The sequence below is a fragment of the Tachyglossus aculeatus genome, chromosome 14 (genome assembly GCF_015852505.1).
Source record: "Tachyglossus aculeatus isolate mTacAcu1 chromosome 14, mTacAcu1.pri, whole genome shotgun sequence".
Taxonomy (NCBI): Eukaryota; Metazoa; Chordata; class Mammalia; order Monotremata; family Tachyglossidae; genus Tachyglossus; species Tachyglossus aculeatus.
Window position 1 is genome coordinate 25,630,359 of NC_052079.1, and position 25,792 is coordinate 25,656,150.

General features: G+C 43.9%; 1 protein-coding gene across 3 annotated transcripts in view; it reads right to left on the minus strand.

Moving 5' to 3' along the window:
• Positions 1 to 25,792, minus strand: part of OSBPL8 (oxysterol binding protein like 8) — a 234,558-nt gene that overhangs the window by 126,246 nt on the left and 82,520 nt on the right. For all 3 annotated transcript variants that reach the window (XM_038756016.1, XM_038756014.1, XM_038756015.1), the window contains exon 3: positions 20,055 to 20,163. In XM_038756016.1, the coding sequence (XP_038611944.1) occupies positions 20,055 to 20,096 (42 nt within the window). In that variant the 5' untranslated portion in view covers positions 20,097 to 20,163. The remainder of the gene's footprint in view (positions 1 to 20,054; positions 20,164 to 25,792) is intronic.

Here is a 25,792-nt window from a genome sequence, read left to right on the forward strand (position 1 = left end):
TGCCATAGTGCATGTTTTCACTAAATATTTTGGCTAGAACACTGGCAGAGAACCAAGTATTCATTTTTTTTGTAAGTGTTTACTATTGTGCTGTCCTAAGCACTGAAGTAGAAACAAGCCAATCAGGTTGGACACAGTTCATGTCCCACAAGGGGCGTGACTTAGTAGAATGAGCACAGGCTTGGGAGTCAGAGGTTGTGGGTTCTAATCCCGACTCTGCCACTTGTCAGCTACATGACTTTGGGTAAGTCACAACTTCTCGGTGACTCAGTTATCTCATCTGTAAAATGGGGATTAAGACCGTGAGCCCCACATGGGCCAACCTGATAACCTCGTATCTACCCCGGCGCTTAGAACAGTGCTTGGCACATAGTAAGCGCTTAACAAATACCATTATTATTATTATTTTACAGATGAGGTGACTCCGCCACTTGTCAGCTGTGTGACTTTGGGCAAGTCACTTAACTTCTCTGGGCCTCAGTTACCTCATCTGTAAAAGGGGGATTAAGACTGTGAGCCCCCTGAGGGACAACCTGATCACCTTGTAACCTCCCCAGCACTTAGAACAGTGCTTTGCACATAGTAAGCGCTTAATAAATGCCATCATTATTATTATTATTATTAAAGCACAGAATATTGAAGGGTCACACAGCAGACGAGTGGTGGAGGTGGGATTAGAACCCAGGTCTTTGTAACTCCCAGGCCTATGCTCCATCCACTGGGCCATGCTGCCTCTCATCATTCATTCATTCATTCAATCGCATTTATTGCACACTTACTGTGTGCGGAGCACTGTGCTAAGCGCTTGGAAAGTAGAGACAATCCCTGCCCACAATGGGCTCACAGTCTAGAACGGGGGAGACAGACATCAAAACAAGTAAACAGGCATTAGTAGCATCATTATAAACAGAATTATAAATTCTATTATAAATCGAATTATATATACACATCATGAATAAAAAATAAATAGAATTGTAAACATAATGCATATATACACAAGTGCTCTCTTCACCTAACAACACAATCCCATTTGGTTACAGTGTGCACTGGAGTTGGAGAGGTTGGTTTATGTATGAGTGCACACATGGCCTTGGAACAGCTCGGGCTTTCCTAAATGCCGGGTTTATGGGATAATGATAAGGGCAATGGGTATGCTAAGAGTTTGGGAGAGAACACAATCGCTGCCCTCAAGTAATCAATCAATCAATCAATCAATCGTATTTATTGAGCGCTTACTATGTGCAGAGCACTGTACTAAGCGCTTGGGAAGTACAAATTGGCAACACATAGAGACAGTCCCTACCCAACAGTGGGCTCACAGTCTAAAAGGGGGAGACAGAGAACAGAACCAAACATACCAACAAAATAAAATAAATAGGATAGAAATGTACAAGTAAAATAAATAAATAAATAGAGTAATAAATATGTACAACCATATATACATATATACAGGTGCTGTGGGGAAGGGAAGGAGGTAAGATGGGGGGATGGAGAGGGGGATGAGGGGGAGAGGAAGGAAGGGGCTCAGTCTGGGAAGGCCTCCTGGAGGAGGTGAGCTCTCAGCAGGGCCTTGATGGGAGGAAGAGAGCTAGCTTGGCGGCAGGGCAGAGGGAGGGCATTCCAGGCCCGGAAGTATCTTCCGGTCCTTGGTGATGAGCTGCCGCACCCTTCCTCTCGCCGTCATAGTTCTGGGCCGCATTCTGCTCCTGAAGGTCTACTACTGACGGTGCTCTGGGAGTCTCCTGGGGAACAGGGACCGAGTCTAACAACTCCCTGGGAATTCTCTCCTGGTGCTTAGAACTGTACTCTGCACAAAGTTAGTGCACAACAAATGCTACTACTGTTACTACTACTACTACTACCTACCATCAAGACTCAATGTCCAGGACAGCTTCCACCCTCTCATTCAAATAGTAGTACTATTACTCACAGTGAAGCAGCAAAGTGTAGTGGCTGGAACACAAGCCTGGGAGTCGGAGGGTCATGGGTTCTAATCCCTGCTCCCCACTTGTCTGCTGTGTGACCTCGGGCAAGTCACTTCACGTCTCTCAACCTCAGTTACCTCATCTGTAAAATGGGGGTTGAGCCTGTGAGCCCCATGTGGGACAAGGACTGTGTCCAACCCAACTGGACTGTATTCACCCCAGCGCTTAGAACAGTACCGGGCACAAAGGTAGCGCTTAACAAATACTTTTAGAGAAGCAGCATGGCTTAGTGAATAGAGACGGTCTGGGAGTCCGAAGGTCATGGGTTCTAATCCTGCCTCCACCACTTGTCTGCTGTGGGAACTTGGGCAAGTCACTTCACTTCTCTGAGCCTCAGTGCCCTCATCTGTAAAATGGGGATTGAGACTGTGAGCCCCACAAGGAACAGGGACTGTGTCCAACCCAATCATCAATCGTATTTATTGAGTGCTTACTATGTGCAGAGCACTGTACTAAGCGCTTGGGAAGTACAAATTGGCAACCCAATATGTCTGTACCCACCCCAGCGCTTAGTACAGTGCCTGGCACATAGTAAGCGCTTAACTAATCCCATCATTGTTAATAGCAGTAGTACTACTACTACTTGAATATGAGGGAGGAAGCTGTCCTGGACATTGAGTCTTGATGGTAGGCAGGCTTCAGGTCTCTTGATTTCACCGTCTCCCTCTTTCTCTCCTTCCTGCATGGGATAAGGTTTGCCTCCTGCGATGTTATAGATGGATGTTTGGGGGGTCTCGGGGGGAATGTCAGCGCCGTGAACAAGCAGATGAGGTAACTGAGGCCCAGAGAAGTGAAGTGACTTGCCCAAAGTCACACAGCTGACAAGAGGCGGAGCTGGGGTTTGAACCCCTGACCACTGACTCCAAAGCCCGGGCTCTTTCCTGTATATATGTACATATATATATGTACATATATATGTGTATATATGTATACATATATGTATATATGTTTGTACATATTTATTACTCTATTTACTTATTTATTTATTTTACTGGTACATATCTATTCTGTTTATTTTATTTGGTTAATATGTTTGGTTTTGTTCTCTGTCTCCCCCTTCTAGACTGTGAGCCCACTGTTGGGTAGGGACTGTCTCTATATGTTGCCAACTTGTAACTCCCAAGCGCTTAGTACAGTGCTCTGCACACAGTAAGCGCTCAATAAATACGATCGATTGATTGATTGATTCAGGGCTGTAGTTCTTATAGCCTCCCACTTCTGCTCTTCCTCTTCTCTGGGGATGAGGCTTAGCTCTCATGGTACAGATCACTGCCTTCATCAGCGGGTGTTCCCTGGCAGCCACGGTCAACTGACATTCAAAAACGTGGTTTAGCTTGTACAGGTCCAAGCTAGGAGCAGTGGCAGCTGGTGGAAAGATCCAGAGCCCAGGAATCAGAGGACCTCGGTTCTAATCCCAGCTCCACCTGCTGTGTGACTCTGGGCAAGTCCACTTCCCTGTACCTCAGTTTCCTCAACTGTAAAATGGGGATTCAATGCTTGTTCTCTTTCCTACTTGGACTGTGAGACCCATGTGGGACAAAGACTGTGTCCGACCTGATTAATTTGTATTTACCCTAATGCTCAGACCAGTGTTTAACACATAGTATGCATTTAAACACAATGATGATGACTATAAGAATAATAAAGATACTCATTCAAGCACTCTGTCTCAAAATGGAGACCAACGTCAAACAGTGACTTTAGTGTCCCACCTCTAAATGCTTGAGTGCTGCTCAGATCATCTTACTAAAATGTCGTGTGGCACAAGATTTTCCACTTCTCCACTTCCACCCATTTCCCTCTGCTTTGAGCAGAAAAACCCTAGACCACTGACTTCAGAGCTCTTTCCCTGTTCTCTCCTTGCACAGATGGTCTTTTTACCCACTGTTGCCCAGTTCTGGCTGTTCTAACCTTCTTACTGCTCCTCGTTCTCAACCCTCCTGCATCCAACTCCCAGCTCACACCTTCCTCCTGCCTGGAAATCCCTTCCCCTTCAAATCTGCCAGACCCCAGGTCTCTCCAACTCCTAAGCCCTCCTGAAATCCCACCTTATTTTTAATGGTATTTCTTAAGCACGTACTATGTGCCAGGCACTGGGGTTAGTTACAAGCTAAGCAGGTTGGACACAGTCCGTGTCCTACGTGGGGCTTAGTCCCAATCCCCATTTTACAGATGAGGAAACTGTGCCATAGAGAAGTGACTTGCCCAAGGTCACAGAGCAAACAAGTGGCAGTGCTGGGATTAGAACTCAGGCCCACGCTCTATCCACTAAGCCACACTGCTTCTCACCTTTTGAAGGGAGCTTTCCCTAATTCATTTCCACCTCTTAGGTGACAGCAAACCATGTCACTGTATTTATTGAGCACTTACTATGTGCAGAGCACTGTACTAAGCGCATGGGAGAGTACAATTGGGTTGGTAGACCCATTCCTTGACCACAACAAGCTCACTGTCTAGAGGGGGGGGGCATCTATTTCTCTTTCCATATTCTTTCTTCCTCCTCCATCTCCTCTTTCTGTCATAAACTGCATGTGCTTGTCGCCCCCATTGAGGACAGGGATCATGTCTACTAATTCTTAGTACTGTGCTCCACGCTCCTTAGTTGCTCAATAAATACTACCAATTAACTGGTTACCATATTTCAACTCCCCATACAGAAGCTGTTTGGGTTTCGCACTCAATGTTCTGCTAAGTGACTAGCTCGAGGTCACAAAGCAGACAAGTGGAGGTGGCCAGATTAGAACCCAGGTCCATGCTCTTTTCACTAGGTCCTGCTGCTTCATTAGAAACGTTTCATGGATCCAGCCCTTCCTCTACACCCAAACAACCACTCCACTGGTTCAGCCCTTCCCGTATTGCTTCTAGACTAGTATCTCGGCCGCCTTCCTAGTCTCCCTTGCTTCCAGCCCCTCTATCTCTCTATCTGTAAACTCCTTGTGGGCAGGGACTGTGTCTAACAACTCTATTCTACTGTACTCTCCTAATCACTTAGTTCAGTGCTCTGCACATAGTACATAGTAGTCTTCCCTCACGAGGCCAGCTGTAAGCGAGGCAAACAGCCATCTCAAAGCAGCACGTGGCCAAAGCCGCCATGTGCCTCCCGACCCTACCAAGATGGCCAATGCTCATGTATAGATTCCACCCCGCGTGGCATGCCTGGTAGCCATCTGTAGATTTTGACACAGAACTCCCTTACCATGGGCTTCAAGGCCCTCAGTCAGCTCACCGTCTCCTACCTTACCTTGATGATCTCCTACTAGAAGCCAAGCCGCACACTCTGCTTCTCTATCGCCACACCATCTCCTCCTCATCTGTTTTGTGCCAACACCTTGCCCATATCCTCCCTCTGGCAGGAAATCCCCTCCTCATTCATATCCAAATAGATGACTACTACTATTACTACTACTACTAATAATAATGGCATTTATTAAGCACTTACTATGTGCAAAGCACTGTTCTAAACGCTGGGGAGGTAACAAGGTGATCAGGTTGTCCCACAGGGGGCTCAAAGTCTTAATCCCCATTTTACAGATAGGTAACTGAGGCACAGAGAAGTTAAGTGACTTGCCCAAAGTCACACAGCTGACCATTGGCGGAGCCCGGATTTGAACCCATGACCTCTGACTCCAAAGCCCAGGCTCTTTCCACTGAGCCAAGCTGCTTCCCGATCTTTCTTTCATCTGCTCTCCCCACCTCCTACTCAGACCCAATCCACACACTTCACTCCTCTAATGCCAACCTATTCTCTCTACCTTGGTCTCGTCTTGCCAACCCCTTGCCCACCAGCCTGGAATTTCCTCCCCTTCATATCTGACAGTTCACTTCACATCTCCCCCAAGAAACTGTCCCCAAGTCCTTATTTCTTCTATACACCATCTCCTCTGCATCAACTATATTCTTAACTGTGTACCCCCATGCACTTCGATACTCCTCCCCATCCCCCCGTCCTACCTCCTTCCCCTCCCCACAGCACCTGTATATACGTTTGTACAGATTTACTGCTATTTTACTTGTACATATTTACTATTCCATTTATTTTATTAATTATGTGTATATAGCTATAATTACATTTATTCTGATAGTACTGACACCTGTCTACTTGTTTTGTTGTTTGTTTCCCCCTTCTAGGCTGTGAGCCCATTGTTGGGTAGGGACCGTCTCTATATGTTGCCAACTTGTACTTCCCAAGCAATTAGTACAGTGCTCTGCACACAGTAAGCGCTCAATACAACTGAATGAATGAATGAATGAATACTCACCCTAGCCCCTCAGCACTTTATGAAAATACCCTTATATCTTTTTAAAAAACAGCATTTGTTAAGCGCTTACTTTGTGCCAGGCGTCAATAAATACAACTGAATGAATGGAAGCACAGAGACCTGGATCTCAGGGGCCAAAACACCCAGTCCCACCGACACCAACTCTTTGCCTGAGTTTCTCCACTTGACAGGGAAAGGAGGGGGAAAACGAGAACCTTCAGCCTCGGCCCACAAAGTCCGAACTCGGCCTTTGGGTTCCAGCAAGGAGATGTGGGCACAGAGAGCCGTGAAGGGGCCAGTGTGAAATGGGGAGTACAGGGGAGAAGCCGAGAGCAGCCGATCGCAGAGGGGAGAGTGACGAGGGGCAGGGGAGACCGGAGGGGGACGGAGCCAGAGGGCGGGAGCCAGCTCCCTCCGCCACAAGTGCTAATCATTCTCCAAGCCAGTCGCGGGAAGCTCTTGTTTGGGAGGGCTTTTGCCAATGGTCCAGGACAACTGGGGGTGCAGTCGGGGGGTGCTGACTCCATCTGCAAACCCCTGTTTCGTTCTGCTCTGAGAGTACAGCGGTGTGTTACGTCACACTTTGTATGAGAGGCAGCACACCGTGTTCTTACTTCGGGGTATTCCACCAGCTGCAGGCAGCCCCTGCACCTGCTTCCCTTCCTCAAACCCTCAAATTCGCTAGAATTCACCTCTTACAAAGAAAAGTTGGGTGGACTTGGAAATTACCCATAGACAACAGGAATCATGAGACAGTAGAGTAGGTGAGGGGTCAGGGCTGGAGAACGGGGACTCTTCTGGACAGGAGCCCACTGTTGGGTAGGGACTGTCTTAATATGTTGCCGAACTGTACTTTCCAAGTGCTCTGCACACAGTAAGCTCTCAATAAATACAACCGAATGAATGAAAGAATGACAAGATCACGGGAGATGTTTTTGTCGTCTGTTTTTTCCGCGAATGGCAGTTCAGCTCTAAGTGATGAATCACGACACAGACTAGCTCGATATTAACATGTGGGGGCTAAGCCAGTGTTGGGGCCCACAGAAATCTACAAATCAGAATTTAAATTCAGAATGCCATCAAGGCCCCCCGAGAGGCTAGGGTGAAGGTGAAGATTTGTCTCATGTTTCCTCTTATCCGTGGGGATTTTCCAAGTCCACCGGGGGTGCCGACTTTTCTTTGAAAGGGGTGAGGTCTAATGAACTGGAGTGTATGAGGAAGGGGAACAGGTGACGTGGAGCAGGGGCTGCCTGCAGCTGGTGGAACACCCCGGGGTAAGAACGCAGTGTGCTGCCCCCCTTTAGACAACACACCACGATCCAAGAGGCCATCAAGGCCCCCGAGATTCTAGGGTGAAGGTGAAGATGAAGGTTTGAGAAAAGGCACCATTGGTTTTTTACGTTCAAGGGATCGCTACAATATCATGAGCAGCTGCATATTGGGCAGCTGAATCTACAATCCGATTTTTGGTTATGCCATCAAACCACCAAATCAGCCTCATCTTGAAGAATGAAGAGGGTCAGCACCCATAACCCCTGCCAACCTCTCACTTAGCTAAATACCATGTCTTCAGCCTACCTAGTTAACAACATGGGTGGGCTTGCTCCCTCCATCTGTTTTAGGGGGAAGACACTACCCTCCTACTATGACAATTACTATTTCCCACTACAACCCATCCCTCACACTGTGCTCCTCTAATGGAAACCCGCTCACTATACCTCGATCTCGTCTATCTCGCCACTGACCTCTCACCCACGTTCTGGTCTGGAACGCCCTCCCTCTTCATATCTGACAGGTGGCCACTCACCTTCAGAGCCTAATTAACAGCACATCTTCTCCAAGAGTCCTTCCATGACTAAGCACTCATGTCCTCTTCTCTGACTCCCTTATACACTTGGATTTTCACCCTTTATTCACCACCCCCAATCCCATGGCTCTTCTGTAAATACCTGTGATTGATTTATTTATATTATTGTCTATCTCCCCCTTTTAGACTGTAAGGTCATTGTGGGTAGGGGACACATCTATCAATTCTGTTATACTGTATTCTCCCAGGCGCTCTGCACACATTAAGCGCTCAATGAATACCATTGATTGATTGACTTGATTGCTCCTTTGGGCAGATTCTAGAGCCAGAGACACTAGCACAGCCCTCCCACTGTAGTTAAGCAACAGCAGAACTCCTGCCATTTTGGCGTTGGTTGGTTCAAAAAGAGATAGGGGTATGAAGAAAGAAGAGAGGATGGATTTGATTAGACTTATATAATTCTCTTGGTGCTGTCAAAACTTCTTGAAAATATGTGGCATTTTCTAGGCTATTACTTAAGACTAAAAAAGAAAACTGAACTATACAATCTCAATGATTTTAAGTCGCTGTTAGCCTGCACAAAGGGTTTACTAGTGACTTAATAATCATGTGGATCATGTGGTTTGTAGCACTTTGCTAATTCCCCAAGTTGTGAAAGAGCTCTAAAAGATTTTCCCCTCCAAGCCTTCTCTAATGAGATTAACGGTCATATACTTATGTTCACCAACTACAAAGTACTCTTCTAGAGAAGAGGACAAATGTATATCTCCATAACGATAAAAAAGTGAAAGACGACAATTGAGCGCTGAGAAAACAATGAAAGATCAAGGACAGGGAAAGGAAACCATTCATTTATAGACATAAAATCTGTTAATTACCTATTCAATGTTTATTCTTCAATTTTTCTTCCTCCTGATGCAGTTTACAGCCAATGAATGACTTTCATTTAAACTTTACATGAACAGGTGAAAAGTGTAACAGCAAGCTGTTACCAAATTTGGTAGTGTCATATGAGGTGAATAAAAGCAATTCTCAATGACAACTCATACTGGAGGCATGAAGCATGTGGATCAACAATCACCATACTTAAACCACAGGCATCTTATTTCTTAATACTTTCAATATTTTTTTCAGCCACATTTTTCATTAGTGATATTTTGAGTTAAAAATAATTTACTTCCCTCCCTTCTGGGAAATGTGCAAACGAGCAGCAATTTGCTGAAAATAATGTTACAGAGGTAGGGAAAGAAGCGAATCACGAAAGCTAAATCAGCCATGCAAGGAAAAACAAAACCTAACCAAATAATCCCTTCCACATGCTGGTAAAGGCTGTTAAGACAGCAATCTCTGAAAGTAAGCTGGCCTGTATAACTCATCAACTGGAAAATCAGCCCTTGAATAATTAAGAAGGGACCAGAACAACATTTATTCTGAACTAACTGGGGCTGAGACTAGTTCAAAAATAAGGTCTGACAACCAAATAAAATGGGTTTGGCTAAATCAGACACTCCCAATCTGTGTGGCTATTCCAAGATTTTCTCAAATGACCCTAATTCATGACATGATTCCAAAAAAATGTCCAAAGAGAATTGTTTCTTAGTTTGTATGAATTTCAAATTCTGAGTCTGATTTTCCATTTTCATTCTGCTGCCAAATGAAATGGGTCATCAGAGAACTGTGCTGCCAGTTCTCTCAACATCTTCATGTTGTTTATGCTTCTTACCCAGGGAGAAAGCGATAAAAGCAATTCTATTCACTAGATTTAGCTCAAAGTAATTTATAACCACCTCTGTGTACTTTCCTAGTGCTTAGTACAGTGCTCTGCGCCCAGTATGCACTTAATAATTATTACTGCTGCTACTACCAGAATATCCTAAAGGTGTAAAAACGAACCAAAATTCCACAACAAAAATTGTCTCAAGTTCATCCACGTAATTTATTGAAAAAGTAGTGGAGGGGTAAACAGGAAGTGGAGAGACCTGTGAAAAGTGTGACTCTATCCCTTTTGGTCCACTCGATAATACAGTCTGATTCCATTTTAAGCGCTTAGTACAGCGCTCTGCACATAGTAAGCGCTCAATAAATACGATTGATGATTTCTCCAGTCAAAATAACTGACAAAACTACAAGACAGCAGAGCATGACTGAATAATCCTCCTTATGAAAAGTCCTCTCACACTTCACTTCCAGAATGGATGACTGTAAAGTAGACTAAAAGTACCTCTCTAGACTGAAAGTTCGTTGTGGGCAGGAAATATTTCTACCAACTCTGTTGTACTGTACTCCCCTAAGTGCATAGTACAGTGCTCTGCACACAGTAAGTGCTCAATAAATACCACTGATTGGATGATCAATGATGGATTTAAGATGGGAAGCAGCATAGCCTAATGGAAAGAGCAAAGGCCTAGATGTCAAAGGACCTGAGTCCTAATCCTGATTCTGGCACCTGCCTCCGTGGGGGGGGGGGGGGGGGGGGGGTGTCACAATTTCCTGTGACCCAATTTCCTCTCCTGTTAAATGGGGGTTCAATACTGTAAAAATGGGGGTTCAATACTTTGTCTCCCTCTACAGAGACCGTGAGCCCCATGTGGGACAGGGCCTGCGTATGACCTGGTTAGTCTTTATCTATCCCAATGCTTAGTACAGTGCTTGGCATACAGTAAACACAACAAATATTACAATTATAATTACCATTATATTACTGCTGATCTGTTTAAGAACCTAGCATTTTTTAAACTGGTGTAAAGGTTTTGTTTTGAAGATAAATAGGCAAAACTCACCTTCGAAGATGACCACACACAAAACTCAGTCAGGATGCTCATGATATCTTTTTCTAGCCTAAACTTCCCCAAATATGTGTATGAAGAGAAACCACCTAGACAAGTTATGGCACAAAACAAATTGCTCTCGGACAGTGGATTTTAATCACTGTATGTCACATTAACAGGAACAAAACGCTGGGCAGATGGGTGGCTGCTGTGGCAGTTGCTGTGACTACGGATGTGCATTGGATTCTGAGCCACAAAGAATCTGAAATTCTGCTCCTCTAGACAAAGCGCTCTGCTGCTTTTGTTTTCATTCTGTGTATTTGTCTGTGTTGTGTTTAATTGTTTCATCATTTCTGATGTAACTGTCTCCAGTCCCTTCTCCCCACTTATACTTTCAGAATGGAAACCCCAGGAGAGAGAGGGACCATGTATTAGCTCCCAAGGTTTAGTCCAGTGCTCTGCACTGAGTGAGCACTTAATTCTATTACCACAACTATTCTGTTCTGTGTTACAAAGAGAATCCATTTAATATGAACTGCCTTTCACAACCGCCTTAGTTCCAAGAGATGACAGAGTGACCTATTGGATAGAGCATGGGCTTGAGAGTTGCAAGAACCTGGGTTCTAATTCCAGCTTCGCCACTCATCTGCCGTGTGACCTCGGGCAAATCACTTAACTTCTCTGGGCCTTCGTAACTTCATCTATAAAATGGAGGTTAAGATTGTGAGCCCCATGTGGGACAGCAACTGTGTCCAACCTGATTAGCTTCTATCTACCCCGGCACTTAGTACAGTGCCTGACACATAGTAAGTACTTAATAAATATCTTTTCAATAAAAAAATTGACATCTTTTCATAACAAAAATATCTGAAGTGGCATATATGACATCCAAGGAGGCCCTGCGGTTCACAGGCCCGAGGAACAGGGGAAGTCAACTCCCTCCCCTCGACAACACTCAACACTCCTAGTTCCACCCACTGAATTTCGAAGGGATATGGGCCGTTTCTATCAATTAATCGATGGCATTTTTTGAGGGCTTACAGTGTACGGAAAACTGAACCGAGCACTCAGGACGGTACAATATAATGGAGTTGGTAGACATGTTCCCTACCTCATGTGTCACTTCCCAGTGCTTAGTACAATGCTATGTGCTTAACACATACTATGACTACTTACAGGGTTTAGCCTCCACCCGCTCCCCCCAAAAGCTGGGCTGCTGACACAATTCCTGTCACTCCCTTCCCCACATCCCCTGCTCCTGGAGTCCTCCTCCTGTAAAAAGTCAGAGCCCCTGAGCAAATCAATTCAGAGCCCTGCATTCGTATCATAACATCTGGAAATTAATTTTTCTTCACCAATAAAAGTTCAAAGAATTATCTGAATAGTTGTTTCCAAACTCACAACGTGATGCAGGCAGTGTCTCATCACCTAGCTGCCAAGACTGAATATCAACTGTTAATTTTTTAAATATTTTCCTCAGAGACTTGAAGATTTTCACACATATAGTATTTCTCTCCACCACACAACCTCCATTTAACACACATCCTTGCCAGCAGGCTAAGCAGAACAAGGCTGATTCCATGCCACAAGCAGAGGACTTAAAAATTGGGGCTCCAGTGGACTATGGAAAAAGTTATCCAGAGACTAGAGCCCTGTTCCAGTCCCTCAAATTTTAAGCACTTTATTATTAGTAAGAGCAACACCATAGCGAATTAATAGCAGATTAAGAGCAAATTAAAAGTCCGCAGATAATCATTTATACCTTAAAGGAAAACCCAACCCTTCCCGTATTCAAAAGAAACTTAAAAAGGAAAGCAGTCCAGATCAGGTGTCACGATATCAAACTCACTACCAGTTACACACATCTATACTTCTGGGGTGTCTTTACAGACAGTTCCATGTAGAGCGAGCAAATCATTACGATTTAGATGTCAATTCCTTTTAAAGTGCTTCGGAAGGCCTAAAGAAAATTAGGAGAAAACTATCATTGCCCTTTTCTCTCAACCTCCTAATCATTAAACAAGGCAAGATTTATTTTATCAGTGGCACACAAATAAACACAGCATAGGTTACAACAAAATCAAGTTAAATATATTTTTAAAAGGTATGTACAAAATAAAACCTAATGCATACAAGTTCCTATTAAGACTCATGTCATTTAACTCAAGATTGAAAACTACTCCAGTTTCAAAAAAGGAAATCTTCAGACAACCTAAGAATATGATGCAAATAGGTTTTCATTCAGAGAAAGAATATGAATAAGCCACCAAACCTTAACCAAGCAAGCAATCCCAGCAAGTTCCCTATCAGAAACCTACCGGCCAAATAACTTGACAGAGTCCTTCTGAAGGCAACAGATACCGCCGATGCCCAGTCTTCTCCAGTGAAATTCTTAAACTTTAACTTTAATAACCATTTTTTTTAATCTGAAATGAACGTTAATGATCTAGAGGGACAGAATGGTTGTGGGTGTCAGCAGATTTATATCACACAGTAAATCATTAGAGTGTATCCACCGCTCAAGTCAGTGCCAGGGGTCTGCCCTTGGTTGAACTGCAAGTTTTCAAAACTGCATCGGAGTCAAGGGACAGTCAACAGCGCTCAGACTCGCCCACTTTACTGACGCTACAGAAATACAAGAAACAAAACTATGAGAGTTTTAAGTGGGGGCTTCTCAAGTAAGCGTCTGGCTGCTGTAACATATCAGGTGCAGGCTCCTGGTTTTCTAATCTTCCGAAGGACGGGGGTGGTCTTGAATAGGACCATATTCTTTCTTTGAGGTGGACTGAACTGTTTTTAATCCTGCATTCTGACCAACTCATATGAAACAAAGTGTCCAGAGAGAGGACGCTCAGATCCCATTCTTTGGCCCTGGGGAAGGGCCAAAGTGAAAAAAAAACGCAACAAATTGAGAGTCCCCGAGCTAAGCTGTAACAAAGGACAAGGTCTTGTTCCCCCAAACACATATTGTAATCAGCTACATGAATTTTTGAACTGCATGGTAACAGGTACTACACTATAATAATAATAATAATAATGGCATTTATTAAGTGCTTACTGTGTGCAAAGCACTGTTCTAAGCGCCGCACTTTTCTTTGGCGAGGATAGAGTTTGTTAAATGTGCAGGAGATCCCAGATTTAGAAAACAGGGACATGCTCAAACCATCCTTTTATCAAGGGCAGCATACTATGCTTTGGTGTACAGTCCTCTAGACTATAAGCTCCTTCAGGGCAAGGAACGTGTCACCCGACCCAGTTGTATTGTACTCTCCCAAGCGCTTAGTACAGTGCATATTCAATAAATATTATTGCTCAATTGCATGTACTGAACTTGCAAAATAAAAATCAAACTGCTCTCCCCATTAACAAATCTTCAGCAGATACCTCCAGGTGAGCAGCGCGTGGCCTAGTGGAAAGGGCACGGCCTGGGAGCCGGAGGACCTGGATTCTAATTCCGGCTCCATCGCCGGCCTGCTATGTCGCCTTGGACTGGTCATTTAACTTCTCTGGGCCTCAGTTACCTCATCTGTAAAATGGGGATTTAAGACTGTGGGACAGGGACTATCTCCAACCCAATGCCTAGTGAAGTGCCTGACACAAAGTAAGTGCTTAACAAATAAAACACCACGGACACTTGTGTTTTAGTATTGCTACTCAATTTGAAGTACTGCGTTACTCCAGAGGACAGTGAAACTGTATTCCCACGTAGTCTGCATTTCTCCCAGAAGACAAAGAAAGGCAAAGCTCCATCTTTTTTCTCTTGATTCTCCAAGGACAATATGCAGTTTACCCCAATCTCTCTCTCTTTCTTAGACTGAGAGCCCCATGTGGGACGTGGACTTTGTCCGCCCTGGTTACTCTGTACCTACACCAGCTCTAAGTACAAATCCTTGGCCATAGTAAGTTCGTACCAGATACCGTAAATCCTATCAGAACCCTTGTTCCTTCCCAAGACACGACGGGCATTTCAGACCAAAGTGAGTGCAGAAATTTGCCCAGTAACACCATCACCAACAAAAAAAAGAATTTACCACACTCCCATATCTTCAGCCCTCCTCCCACAGCCAAATCCCTCCCCTAGCCAGTCAACCCAGAGCCAAGTGGGAGAATGGGATATGAAAGATAGCACAGTTGTGCCAGAAGGGTTTCAAATCGTCTTTTCTTGAGCTACGCTAAGCTTGAAACAGGCTTCTCCATTTCTTCCTACAGTTACGGCCCACCTTCTGCGGGATCCCTATAAAAAAATAACAGTTGAGGTATTTGAGAAGCAGCGTGGCTCAGTGGAAAGAGCACAGGCTTTGGAGTCAGAGGTTATGGGTTCAGATTCCGGCTCTGCCAATTGTCAGCTGTGTGACTTTGGGCAAGTCACTTCACTTCTCCGTGCCTCATCTGTAAAATGAGGATTAAGACTGTGAGCCCCCCAGGGGACGACCTGATCACCTTGTAACCTCCCCAGCACTTAGAACAGTGCTTTGCACATAGTAAGCGCTTAATAAATGCCATCATTATTATTATTTGGTGCTTATGTTATCAAACACCATACTAAGTGTTGGAGTAGTTACTACACAATAAGACTGGACCCAATCCCTACCTCACATGAGGCTCACAGGTTATAGTTTAGCGGCTGCATTTTTACTAGTCTGCAAAATTTTAACTGACTCCTTCTACAATCGCCAAAAGTTGACGCGATAATACGAATGACTTGAAGCATGGACCTGAAAAATTTCAGTGAGTGCACTCAATTTTGGCCTAATGGGCGTTTTCCCTAGGCATTCTGATTCGAACACTCTTAGGGAGGTAGGGAACATTCTTCCAATAACGTGAGGCTGTTTGGATACAGTCAAGCACAGGGAGAAATTAAATAATAATAATAATGTTGGCACTTGTTAAGCGGTTACTATGTGCAAAGCACTGTTCTAAGCACTGGGGAGGATGCAAAGTGATCAGGTGGTCCCATGTGGGGCTCACAGTCTTAATCCCCATTTTACAGATGAGGTAAGTGAGGCTCAGAGAAGTGAAGTGACTTGCCCAAGGTCACACAGCAGATACGTGGCAGAGCCGGGATTCGAACCCATGACCTCTGACTCCAAAGCCCGTGCTCTTTCCACTGAGCCACGCAGCTTCTCTAAACTGCTGTAGGCAGGCATCCTGACACTGGCATGGTTTAATACTACAGTCTGTGCCTTCCTTAATCTTGGGCCTTGAAAGAACACGGTCTCGCCGTTTTAGGAGCGCTATAGGTACTGAAGCTGTCTTTTTCATTTGGATTTTCATTTCCTGGGTTTGCTAGGTCCCCATTCCACAGGTCTCTTCCAATTGGCACGGCTATTCTAATTGCGCTTTCTTTTCCTGAGCCGTCCAATAGTTGGCTACTTACTAGAATTACACTTCCCTCTAGACTGTAAGCTCGCTGTGGGCAGGAAATGTGTCTGTTTACTCTCAAGTGTTCTGCACGCACTAAGCTCCCCATAAGGACAACTGAATGCAACTAGAGGACAAGGATGCTATCCCACTCGTCCCCCACTCCATCCCCCCATCTTACCTCCTTCCCTTCCCCACAGCACCTGCATATATGTATATATGTTTGTACATATTTATTACTCTATTTACTTATTTATTTATTTAGTTTACTTGTACATATCTATTCTATTTATTTTATTTTGTTAGTATGTCTGGTTTTGTTCTCTGTCTCCCCCTTTTAGACTGTGAGCCCACTGTTGGGTAGGGACTGTCTCTATATGTTGCCAATTTGTACTTCCCAAGCGCTTAGTACAGTGCTCTGCACATAGTAAGCGCTCAATAAATACGATTGATGATGATTGATGATCCCACTTACAATTTGGCTCTAATGAACTGAAGCCTGGGGTACATCACTCAGCACTTCCCTAGTGAAAAGCAGAGTAGCCTGGTGGGAAAAGCATGGTCCCTGGGTACCAATGCTGGCTCTTTCACTTGTACGCTGTGGGACTCTGGCCAAGTAACTTCTCTATCAATCTATCAGTAAATTCTGTGGATTCTCTGCTACTTGTCTACTGTGTGGCCTTGGGCAACCCACTACACTTCTCTGGGCCTCAGTTACTTCACTCATTCATTCAATCGTATTTATTGAGCACTTACTGTGTGCAGGGCACTGCACTTAGCGCTTGGGAAGTACAAGTTGGCAACATATAGAGATGGTCCCTAATAATAATAATGATGGCATTTATTAGGCGCTTACTATGTGCAAAGCACTGCTCTAAGTGCTGGGGAGGTTACAAAGTGATCAGGTTGTCCCACGGGGGGCTCACAGTTTTCACCCCCATTTTACAAATGAGGTAACTGAGGCACAGAGAAGTTAAGTGACTTGCCCAAAGTCACACAGCTGACAATTCGCAGAGCCGGGATTTGAACCCATCAATCAATCAATCGTATTTATTGAGCGCTTACTGTGTGCAGAGCACTGCACTAAGCACTTGGGAAGTACAAGTTGGCAACATATAGAGATGGTCCCTAATAATATTAATAATGATGGCATTTATTAGGCGCTTACTATGTGCAAAGCACTGTTCTAAATGCTGGGGAGGTTACAAAGTGATCAGGTTGTCCCACAGGGGGCTCACAGTCTTCACCCCCATTTTACAAATGAGGTAACTGAGGCACAGAGAAGTTAAGTGACTTGCCCAAAGTCACACAGCTGACAATTCACAGAGCCGGGATTTGAACCCATCAATCAATCAATCATATTTATTGAGCGCTTACTGTGTGCAGAGCACTGCACTAAGCGCTTGGGAAGTACAAGCTGGCAACATATAGAGACGGTCCCTAATAATAATAATAATAATGATGGCATTTATTAGGCGCTTACTATGTGCAAAGCACTGTTCTAAGCACTGGGGAGGTTACAAAGTGATCAGGTTGTCCCACAGGGGGCTCACAGTCTTCACCTCCATTTTACAAATGAGGTAACTGAGGCACAGAGAAGTTAAGTGATTTTCCCAAAGTCACAAAGCTGACAACTCGTAGAGCCAGGATTTGAACCCATCATCATCATCAATCGTATTTATTGAGTGCTTACTATGTGCAGAGCACTGTACTAAGCGCTTGGGAAGTACAAATTGGCAACATATAGAGATAGTCCCTACCCAACAGTGGGCTCACAGTCTAAAAGGGGGAGACAGAGAACAAAACCAAACACACTAACAAAATAAAATAAATAGAATAGATATGTACAAATAAAATAAATAAATAAATAGAGTAAAAAAATATGTACGAACATATATACATATATACAGGTGCTGTTGGGACCTCTGACTCCAAAGCCCGTGCTCTTTCCACTGAGTCACACTGTCCCTACCCAACAATGGGCTCACAGACTAGAAGGGGAAGACAGACAACAAAACAAAACATGTGGACAGGTGTCAAGTCATTAAAATAAATAGAATAGTAAATATATACAAGTAAAATAGAGTAATAAATCTGTACAAACAAACTGTACAAACTTCATTCATAAATGGACTGTGAGCCCTGTGTGGGAACAGGGACTGTGCCCAACCCAATTTGCTTGTATCCACCCCAGAGCTTAGTACGGTGCTTGGCACAAAGTGCTAGGCACAAAGTGCTAATACAAATCCCATTGTATATATGTATATATGTTTGTACATATTTATTTCTCTATTTATTTATTTATTTTACTTGTACATATCTATTCTATTTATTTTATTTTCTTGGTAAGTTTGGTTTTGCTCTCTGTCTCCCCCTTTTAGACTGTGAGCCCACCATTGGGTAGGGACTGTCTCTATATGTTGCCAACTTGTACTTCCCAAGCGCTTAGCACAGTGCTCTGCACACAGTAAGCACTCAATAAATATGACTGATGATAATAATTATTATTCATATTAATACTGGTCTCCCCCTTTAGACTGTTTGCTTGCTATGGGTAGGGAATGTGTCTACCAACTGTTATACTGTACTCTCCCAAACTCTTGGTATAGTGTTCTGCACACACATTAATCTCAATTAATGATTGAGTCTCTGTGCCTCAGTTTCCCATCTGTAAAATGGGGATTAAGACAGAGCCACACGTGGGACAAGGACTGTGTCCAACCTGATTACCCTGTATCTACCCCAGTACTTAGTATAGTGTCTGGTACATAGTAAGTACTTAAAAAACCATTTTTTTTTTAAGTGAAAATTTTTCCTCTTTTTATTTTAATCACTATAAAGGAAGCCATTGCTCTTGCCCACTTTAAAAATACAAATAGTGGGTTAGATTTCAACATAGATGTTCCACAATCAGCACTTATATTAGCAATGTTTTCATAATTAAGTTGAAGGAAAATATTTACAGCCAGGACATTCAGATTTTTTCCTGGCCACACTCCATTCTATTTATCATGTCCAAAACAGAACTATTCTTCCTACCCAAGCCCTGTCCTCCCCATGATTTTCCCATCATTGCTGACAACACCATCACCCTCCCTGTCCAACCCGATCTGGTTGTGTCCATCCCAGTACTTAATACAGTGCCTGGCACATAGTAAGCACCTAACAAATGCCATAATTATTATTAATTATTAAAGGCAGCAACAGGGAAGGGAATGCTCCTACTTTTGAACCTTTTGTTCTCTCTCCTTTCCTCTTCCTCTACTCCCTCCCTCTGCCTTCCTCTTTCTCCCCTGTCTCCACAAAGCTCCATCACCTCAAAACTGTATCCCAATTGAGAAGCTGGCCCCCACTGCATGAACTAATGCCTGATTTTGTACCAGGCTCTAGGTATTGTACATTCTTGTCCAACCAAGTCCTAACCTAAAAAACTACTGGAAACTCAGGGAATGGCAAGATCTATGTATACTACATCTTGGCAAATGTGCAGCTTTTGAGGATGTCCGTGAGAATTTACTGTCCTCTGATGAGACTCACAGAACATTCAATCCTTTGGGAGGAAACAGTTTCTCATCCTGTCTTTAACCTTAATCCAAGATAATCCCTTTGTATTAAAATGATCTTTCTGAGGTCAGAGACTGTGTCTATTGAGCATGAACACTTAATTCCCACCACAACACTACACACCTTGTGGAGGTTCACTCGATATTGTTAATGACAATAATTATATTAAATGGTAGCCCAAAGGGCGATGAGCTTCTAATTTTAGATAATCCTTTGATTGCTGTAAAAACCAAACATTTCACCAACGAATTTTAATATGAAAGTTAAAAACAATAATGCATGATCTGAGTTATATTGGTAAATGGCTTACCCAAGCTCGTTCAGCCTCTGCTTCTCCCAAAATGATCTCCATCGTGGAAGAGGATCTGCTTACACCACTTGTTTAATTAATGGATGGCCATTCTGAAAACTGGCAAGACCTAAAAGAGGAGAAAAATCATTCAGTAATAGTCACAGAAAATGGAATCCTCTACTCAATTACGATTGAATGAATGAATGAATGAAAAGCTAGCCCTCACTCTAGATAAAAAACGGTGTGTTCTTTGGATTGAAAATAATTGGGAAAAGGACATTTTTGAAGCAAGATATTGGCTGGTGCTGAATTCAATGACCCATTAATGAAATGGAAACATTGACAATAATGTCCCTGGAAAAAAATCACCCTATGTAAGGAAGCATTAGACTTCTTATATAGAACGAGACACCTACTTCTTCCTGTACCAGATATATTTGTACATATTTATTACTCTATTTGTATGTATTTACTATATTTATTTTATTAATGATGTGCATATAGCAATAATTCTATTTATTCTGATGGTATTGACACCTTTCGACTTGTTTTGTTTTTTTGTCCGTCTCCCCCCTTCTAGACTGAGCCTGATGTCGGGTAGGGACCGTCTCTATATGTTGCCGATTTGTACTTACCAAGCGCTTAGTACAGTGCTCTGTACACAGTAAGCACTCCATAAATACAACTGAATGAATGGTTTGGATTTCACTTCCAAAAATATTCATTTACAGCAGATCCTAATGTCCCACAGGCTCCAAGAGTTTTGCCCAAGGGCTGGGGAAGGGAGTGGGAGGAAATCCACAATCAGCACTTATATTAGCAATGTTTTCATAATTAAGTTGAAGGAAAATATTTATAGCCAAGACATTCAGATTTTTTCCTGGCCACACTCAATTCTATTTATCATGTCCAAAACAAAACTATTCTTCCCACCCAAGCCCTCTCCTCCCTATGATTTTCCCATCATCGTTGACAGCATCATCACCCAACCTGTAAAGCACTTAATACAGTGCTCTGCACACAGTAAGTGCTCAATAAATACAATTGAATGAACAAGCCCGTAATCTTGGCATTAGCCAATTCATCTCTTTCATTCAACCCACGGTCAACCTGCCACCAAATCCTGTCGATTCTACCTTCACATCACTATACTCTGCCCTTTCCTCTCCACCCAAAAGGGCCTCAGTTACCTCATCTGTAAAATGGGGGTTAAGACTGTGAGCCCCCCGTGGGACAACCTGATCACCTTGCGACCTCCCCAGCGCTTAGAACAGTGCTTTGCACATAGTAAGCACTTAATAAACGCCATCATTATTATTATTATTATTCACCCCACACTACCAAGGACTGATCCTATCCAACCCTGACTACAACATGTGCCTCCTCGCTGACGTCTCCGCCTCTTGTCTCTCCCCACTCCAGTCCATACTTCACTTATTACCTGGATCAAAAAGCACTCAATCACCTTGCCCCCTCCTACAACCCAGCCCATGTTCACTTCACTCATCCAATGCCAACCCACTCACTGTACCTTGATCTCGTCTACCTCACCACCGATCCCTCACCCATGTCCTGCCTCTGACCCGTTACTCCCTCCCCGCTTCGTATCCAAAAGACCATCATTCTCCCCACTTTGAAGTCTTATTTAAAAAAATCACATTGCCTCAAAGAGGCCTTCCCCAACTAATTTCCCCAATTCATCTTTGTACTTGGATTTGTACCCTTTAGTCACCCTATCCTCAGTCCTACAGCACTCATGGATGTAGCAGTAATTTAGTTTAAATTCTGTCTCTCTAGAGCCCCTCAGGGGCAGGGAACATGTCTACTAACTCTGTTATACTGTACTCTCCCAAGCGCTTAGTTCAGTGCTCTGCACACAGTAAGCACTCAATCAATATGACTTTGATTGACTGTTCTTCCATCTTTCCCAATGGGAGACTCCATAGCCGTTTGTCATCACCTAATTTGAGGGGAAGTTATGAGAGGGATCAAGCAGCAATGTGGGTTTTAATCCCAGCTCTGCCAGTTGTCTGTTGTGCGACCTTGCGCAAGTCACTTAACTTCTCTGTGCCTCAGTTACCTCATCTGTCAAACGGGGATTAAGACTGTGAGTCCTATGCCGGGACATGGACTGTGTCCAATCTGATTACCTTGTATCTAGCCCAGCACTTAGAACAGTGCCTGGCACATTGTACGCGCTTAACAAATACCTTAAAAAAAAAAAAAGGCACGCACATATATGCGGAAGTCAGATTCTCCAATCCCGTCACAACCTTCAATCTTGCCTTTAGCCTCACGGGAGGCTCATGAATCCAGTCTGAATTCATTCCTGGAACCAGTACTCGACACTGGCTCTCCTGGAACCGGTCACAGGGCAAAACTTCAGACGACTGGTGTCCCAGCCTGAATCTGTATTTCTGGGGACCAGGCAGACCCCAGCCCATTAACTGGAAGCCACATAAAGACAGAGCTTGAGCCATGTTCTGGGGCTAGTTTTTGGAGCTCAAATTAGCCACATGCTAAGGCTTACGGGCCTGGGTCTAAGGCTCTGATCACCTGGAATGTTTTAGATCTTTACACGGTATTTGTTAAGGGCTTACTTTGTGTCGAATGCTGTTCTAAGTTCTGGGGTGGATATAAGTAAAACAGGTTGGAAAGTGCCTGTCCTGCACGGGGCTCACAGTCCCCTCACAGTTTTGGGAGCTCAAATTGGCCACATGCTAAGGCTTACGGGCCTGGGTCTAAGGCTCTGATCACCTGGAATGTTTTAGATCTTTACACGGTATTTGTTAAGGGCTTACTTTGTGTCGAATGCTGTTCTAAGTTCTGGGGTGGATATGAGTAAAACAGGTTGGACAGTGCCTGTCCTGCATGGGGCTCACAGTCTAAGGAGAAGGGAGAACCTGGAGAAGTTTAGGGTCTTGCTCGAGGTCCCACAGCAAGCATCCGGCAGGACCGAGATTAGGACTCTGGTCCTCTGCCCCCTGGCCCGTGCTCTTTCCACACTAGGCCATGCAGATTCTCCAAATCGAGCCCAAGCGGAAGTTCTTCATAATTTTTCACAAGACCAGCAGAGGCTGCTACGCACCAGGGCCTTTTTCTCTTCTTTTTACCATTCCCCTATAATACAAAACGCTTCACCTCTGATAACTCACTAGCATACCCCATGCTTAATGTTTCTCGCAGTTATTCCTCAGCTACTGAATCTTTAAAAGAAGGTAATCCTTTGTGAAACTGACAACGTGTCTCAAAGAGCCTGCGAGTGGAGAAATCATGGGGGCTAGAAAGGTTTCATTTGAATATATAAATCAGATTTAGGCAATAGGAATGCCACTTGTTTGCGGAATGGAATCTATAGTTCATTCATTCAATCGTATTTATTGAGCGCTTACTGTGTGCAGAGCACCGTACTAAGCGCTTGGGAAGTACATGAATTTGAAACTGTAGTATGTATTGACCCAGATACACACACACACACTCTCTCTCATACATGCACATGTGAAATATACCTAGGCTGGGACAAACTGAAGCCCAGCAGACAGCTGTTTTATTCAATCCATGTGTGGTTATTTCCTTATTAAACAACTGCTAATCTGGGGAAGATACTCTTTAAACCCCTTATAATAATACTCATGAAACAGAGTTCATGGTATCGGGGCCATTGTTAATGGCTTGGTACCGTCAACCTGGAAATCTAATTACCCTCAATCCTTCACAAATTCACAAAGTGTTCACCCAAATCAGCATTTGGAAGGCAACTAATTGTCATTTTTTCATCAAAACTTTTCAAAAAGAGAAAGCTTTCTGGATGACAAATGATTTTACGTCGTTTAAATATCCTAATTCTTAAGACTAAATTATATTTCTAAGTACAATGTAATGCCACCCTACCCACAAATCCTGTCTTATGCTGTCGAGTCGTCTCCGACCCGTAGCAATGCCATGGACACACACAAATCTAGCTGATAGTTATTTTTTAACTCGGCTAGGTGTATTAAAATACTTCAAACAATAGTTTCAATCTCTTTTTCTTTCAGACAACTGGGGGGAAAACAGAAGTGCTTTTCTTTAACTTTGCCCCTCATGTCTCCAGAGAGGTGTAAAGGGACACACTGGGTGATGGATTGATTGCTCATTAAGTCTCACAGAGGAGGGAGTGCAGCTATTGAAAAAGACGCTGTTGGCTAGAACTATTAAAGCATGTCTCCTTAATGGGTGCCCTAAACAGGTAGATCATCATCAATCATCATCAATCGTATTTATTGAGCGCTTACTATGTGCAGAGCACTGTACTAAGCGCTTGGGAAGTACCTGATGAAATGTGCCCACAGCCAGTTTCAGGAATATAACCCTGCCTCTTTGGAGCAAATGGGAATGCATTTGGCCGGACCACTGTAAGTTCATTATAGGTATGGAACATGTCCGCTAATTCTGTTGCACTCTCCCAGGCGTTTAGTACAGTGCTCTGAACAAAGCAGGTGCTCAATAAAAACCATCAACTAACTAACCACTGGACCTGCACTGGCAGTTTCATCCCCATTTTCCAGATGGGGTAGCTGAGGCCCAGAGAAGTGAAGTGACTTGCCCACAGTCACACAGTGGACAGTTGGCAGAGCCGGGATTTTGAACCCCGACCTCTGACTCCAAAGCCCGGGCTCTTTCCATCTGAGCCACACTGCTTCTCAGCTATATGTCAAATCTATATGTTTCCAACTTGTACTTCCCAAGCGCTTAGTACAGTGCTCTGCACACAGTAAGCGCTCAATAAATACGATTGAATGAATGAATGAATATGGATTGACCTCTATTTATCAGAAAAACAATCTGGGCAGCAGAAGGGATAGACAGGATGGAGGGAGCTCAGTGAGGAGACTATTGCAGTAGTCAAGGCAGGAACTGCTCAGTGCTTAGATCAGCACTAGATCCCCCTATACTGTAAGCTCACCGCGGGCAGGGAATGTGTCTGTTTATTGTTGTACTGTACTCTCCCAAGTGCTTAGTACAGTGCTCTGCACACAGCGCTCAATAAATACAACTGAATGAATGAACAAATCCGCGTGGCTGTGGTTTGGCTGAAAAGGAAAGAGAGAGTAAATGCTCCTGATTTTTCGATCAGGTCTACAATGACAATTCCTGCAAGATTTCTTGGGAGTAATAAAATGCACTCAGGTTGCTTGTTTTTAGAAAAGGGACAATTCTCTTGAGTAAGCACACCTCCAGGGTCTGGAGGTCTCCCAAGGAAATTTTCCTCCCTCCCCAACCAGGATCCATCCCTAGGACCACCGGATGAGACTTACTCCGGATCCCAGTACCCTTGTGAAACTGACCACAAATGGCCCCTAGTGAAGGGGTCTGTGTATTTCTGAACCCCATTCCTTAATGGGATCAATCAATCAATCGTATTTATTGAGCGCTTACTGTGTGCAGAGCACTGTACTAAGCGCTTGGGAAGTACAAGTTGGCAACATATAGAGACAGTCCCTACCCAACAGTGGGCTCATCTAAAAGGGGGAGACAGAGAACAAAACCAGACATACTAACAAAATAAAATAGAATAGATATGTACAAGTAAAATAAATAAATGGAGCAATAAATATGTACAGACATATATACATATATACAGGTGCCGTGGGGAAGGGAAGGAGGTAAGATGGGGGGTGGAGAGGGGGACGAGGGGGAGAGGAAGGAAGGGGCTCAGTTTGGGAAGGCCTCCTGGAGGAGGTGAGCTCTCAGTAGGGCCTTGAAGGGAGGAAGAG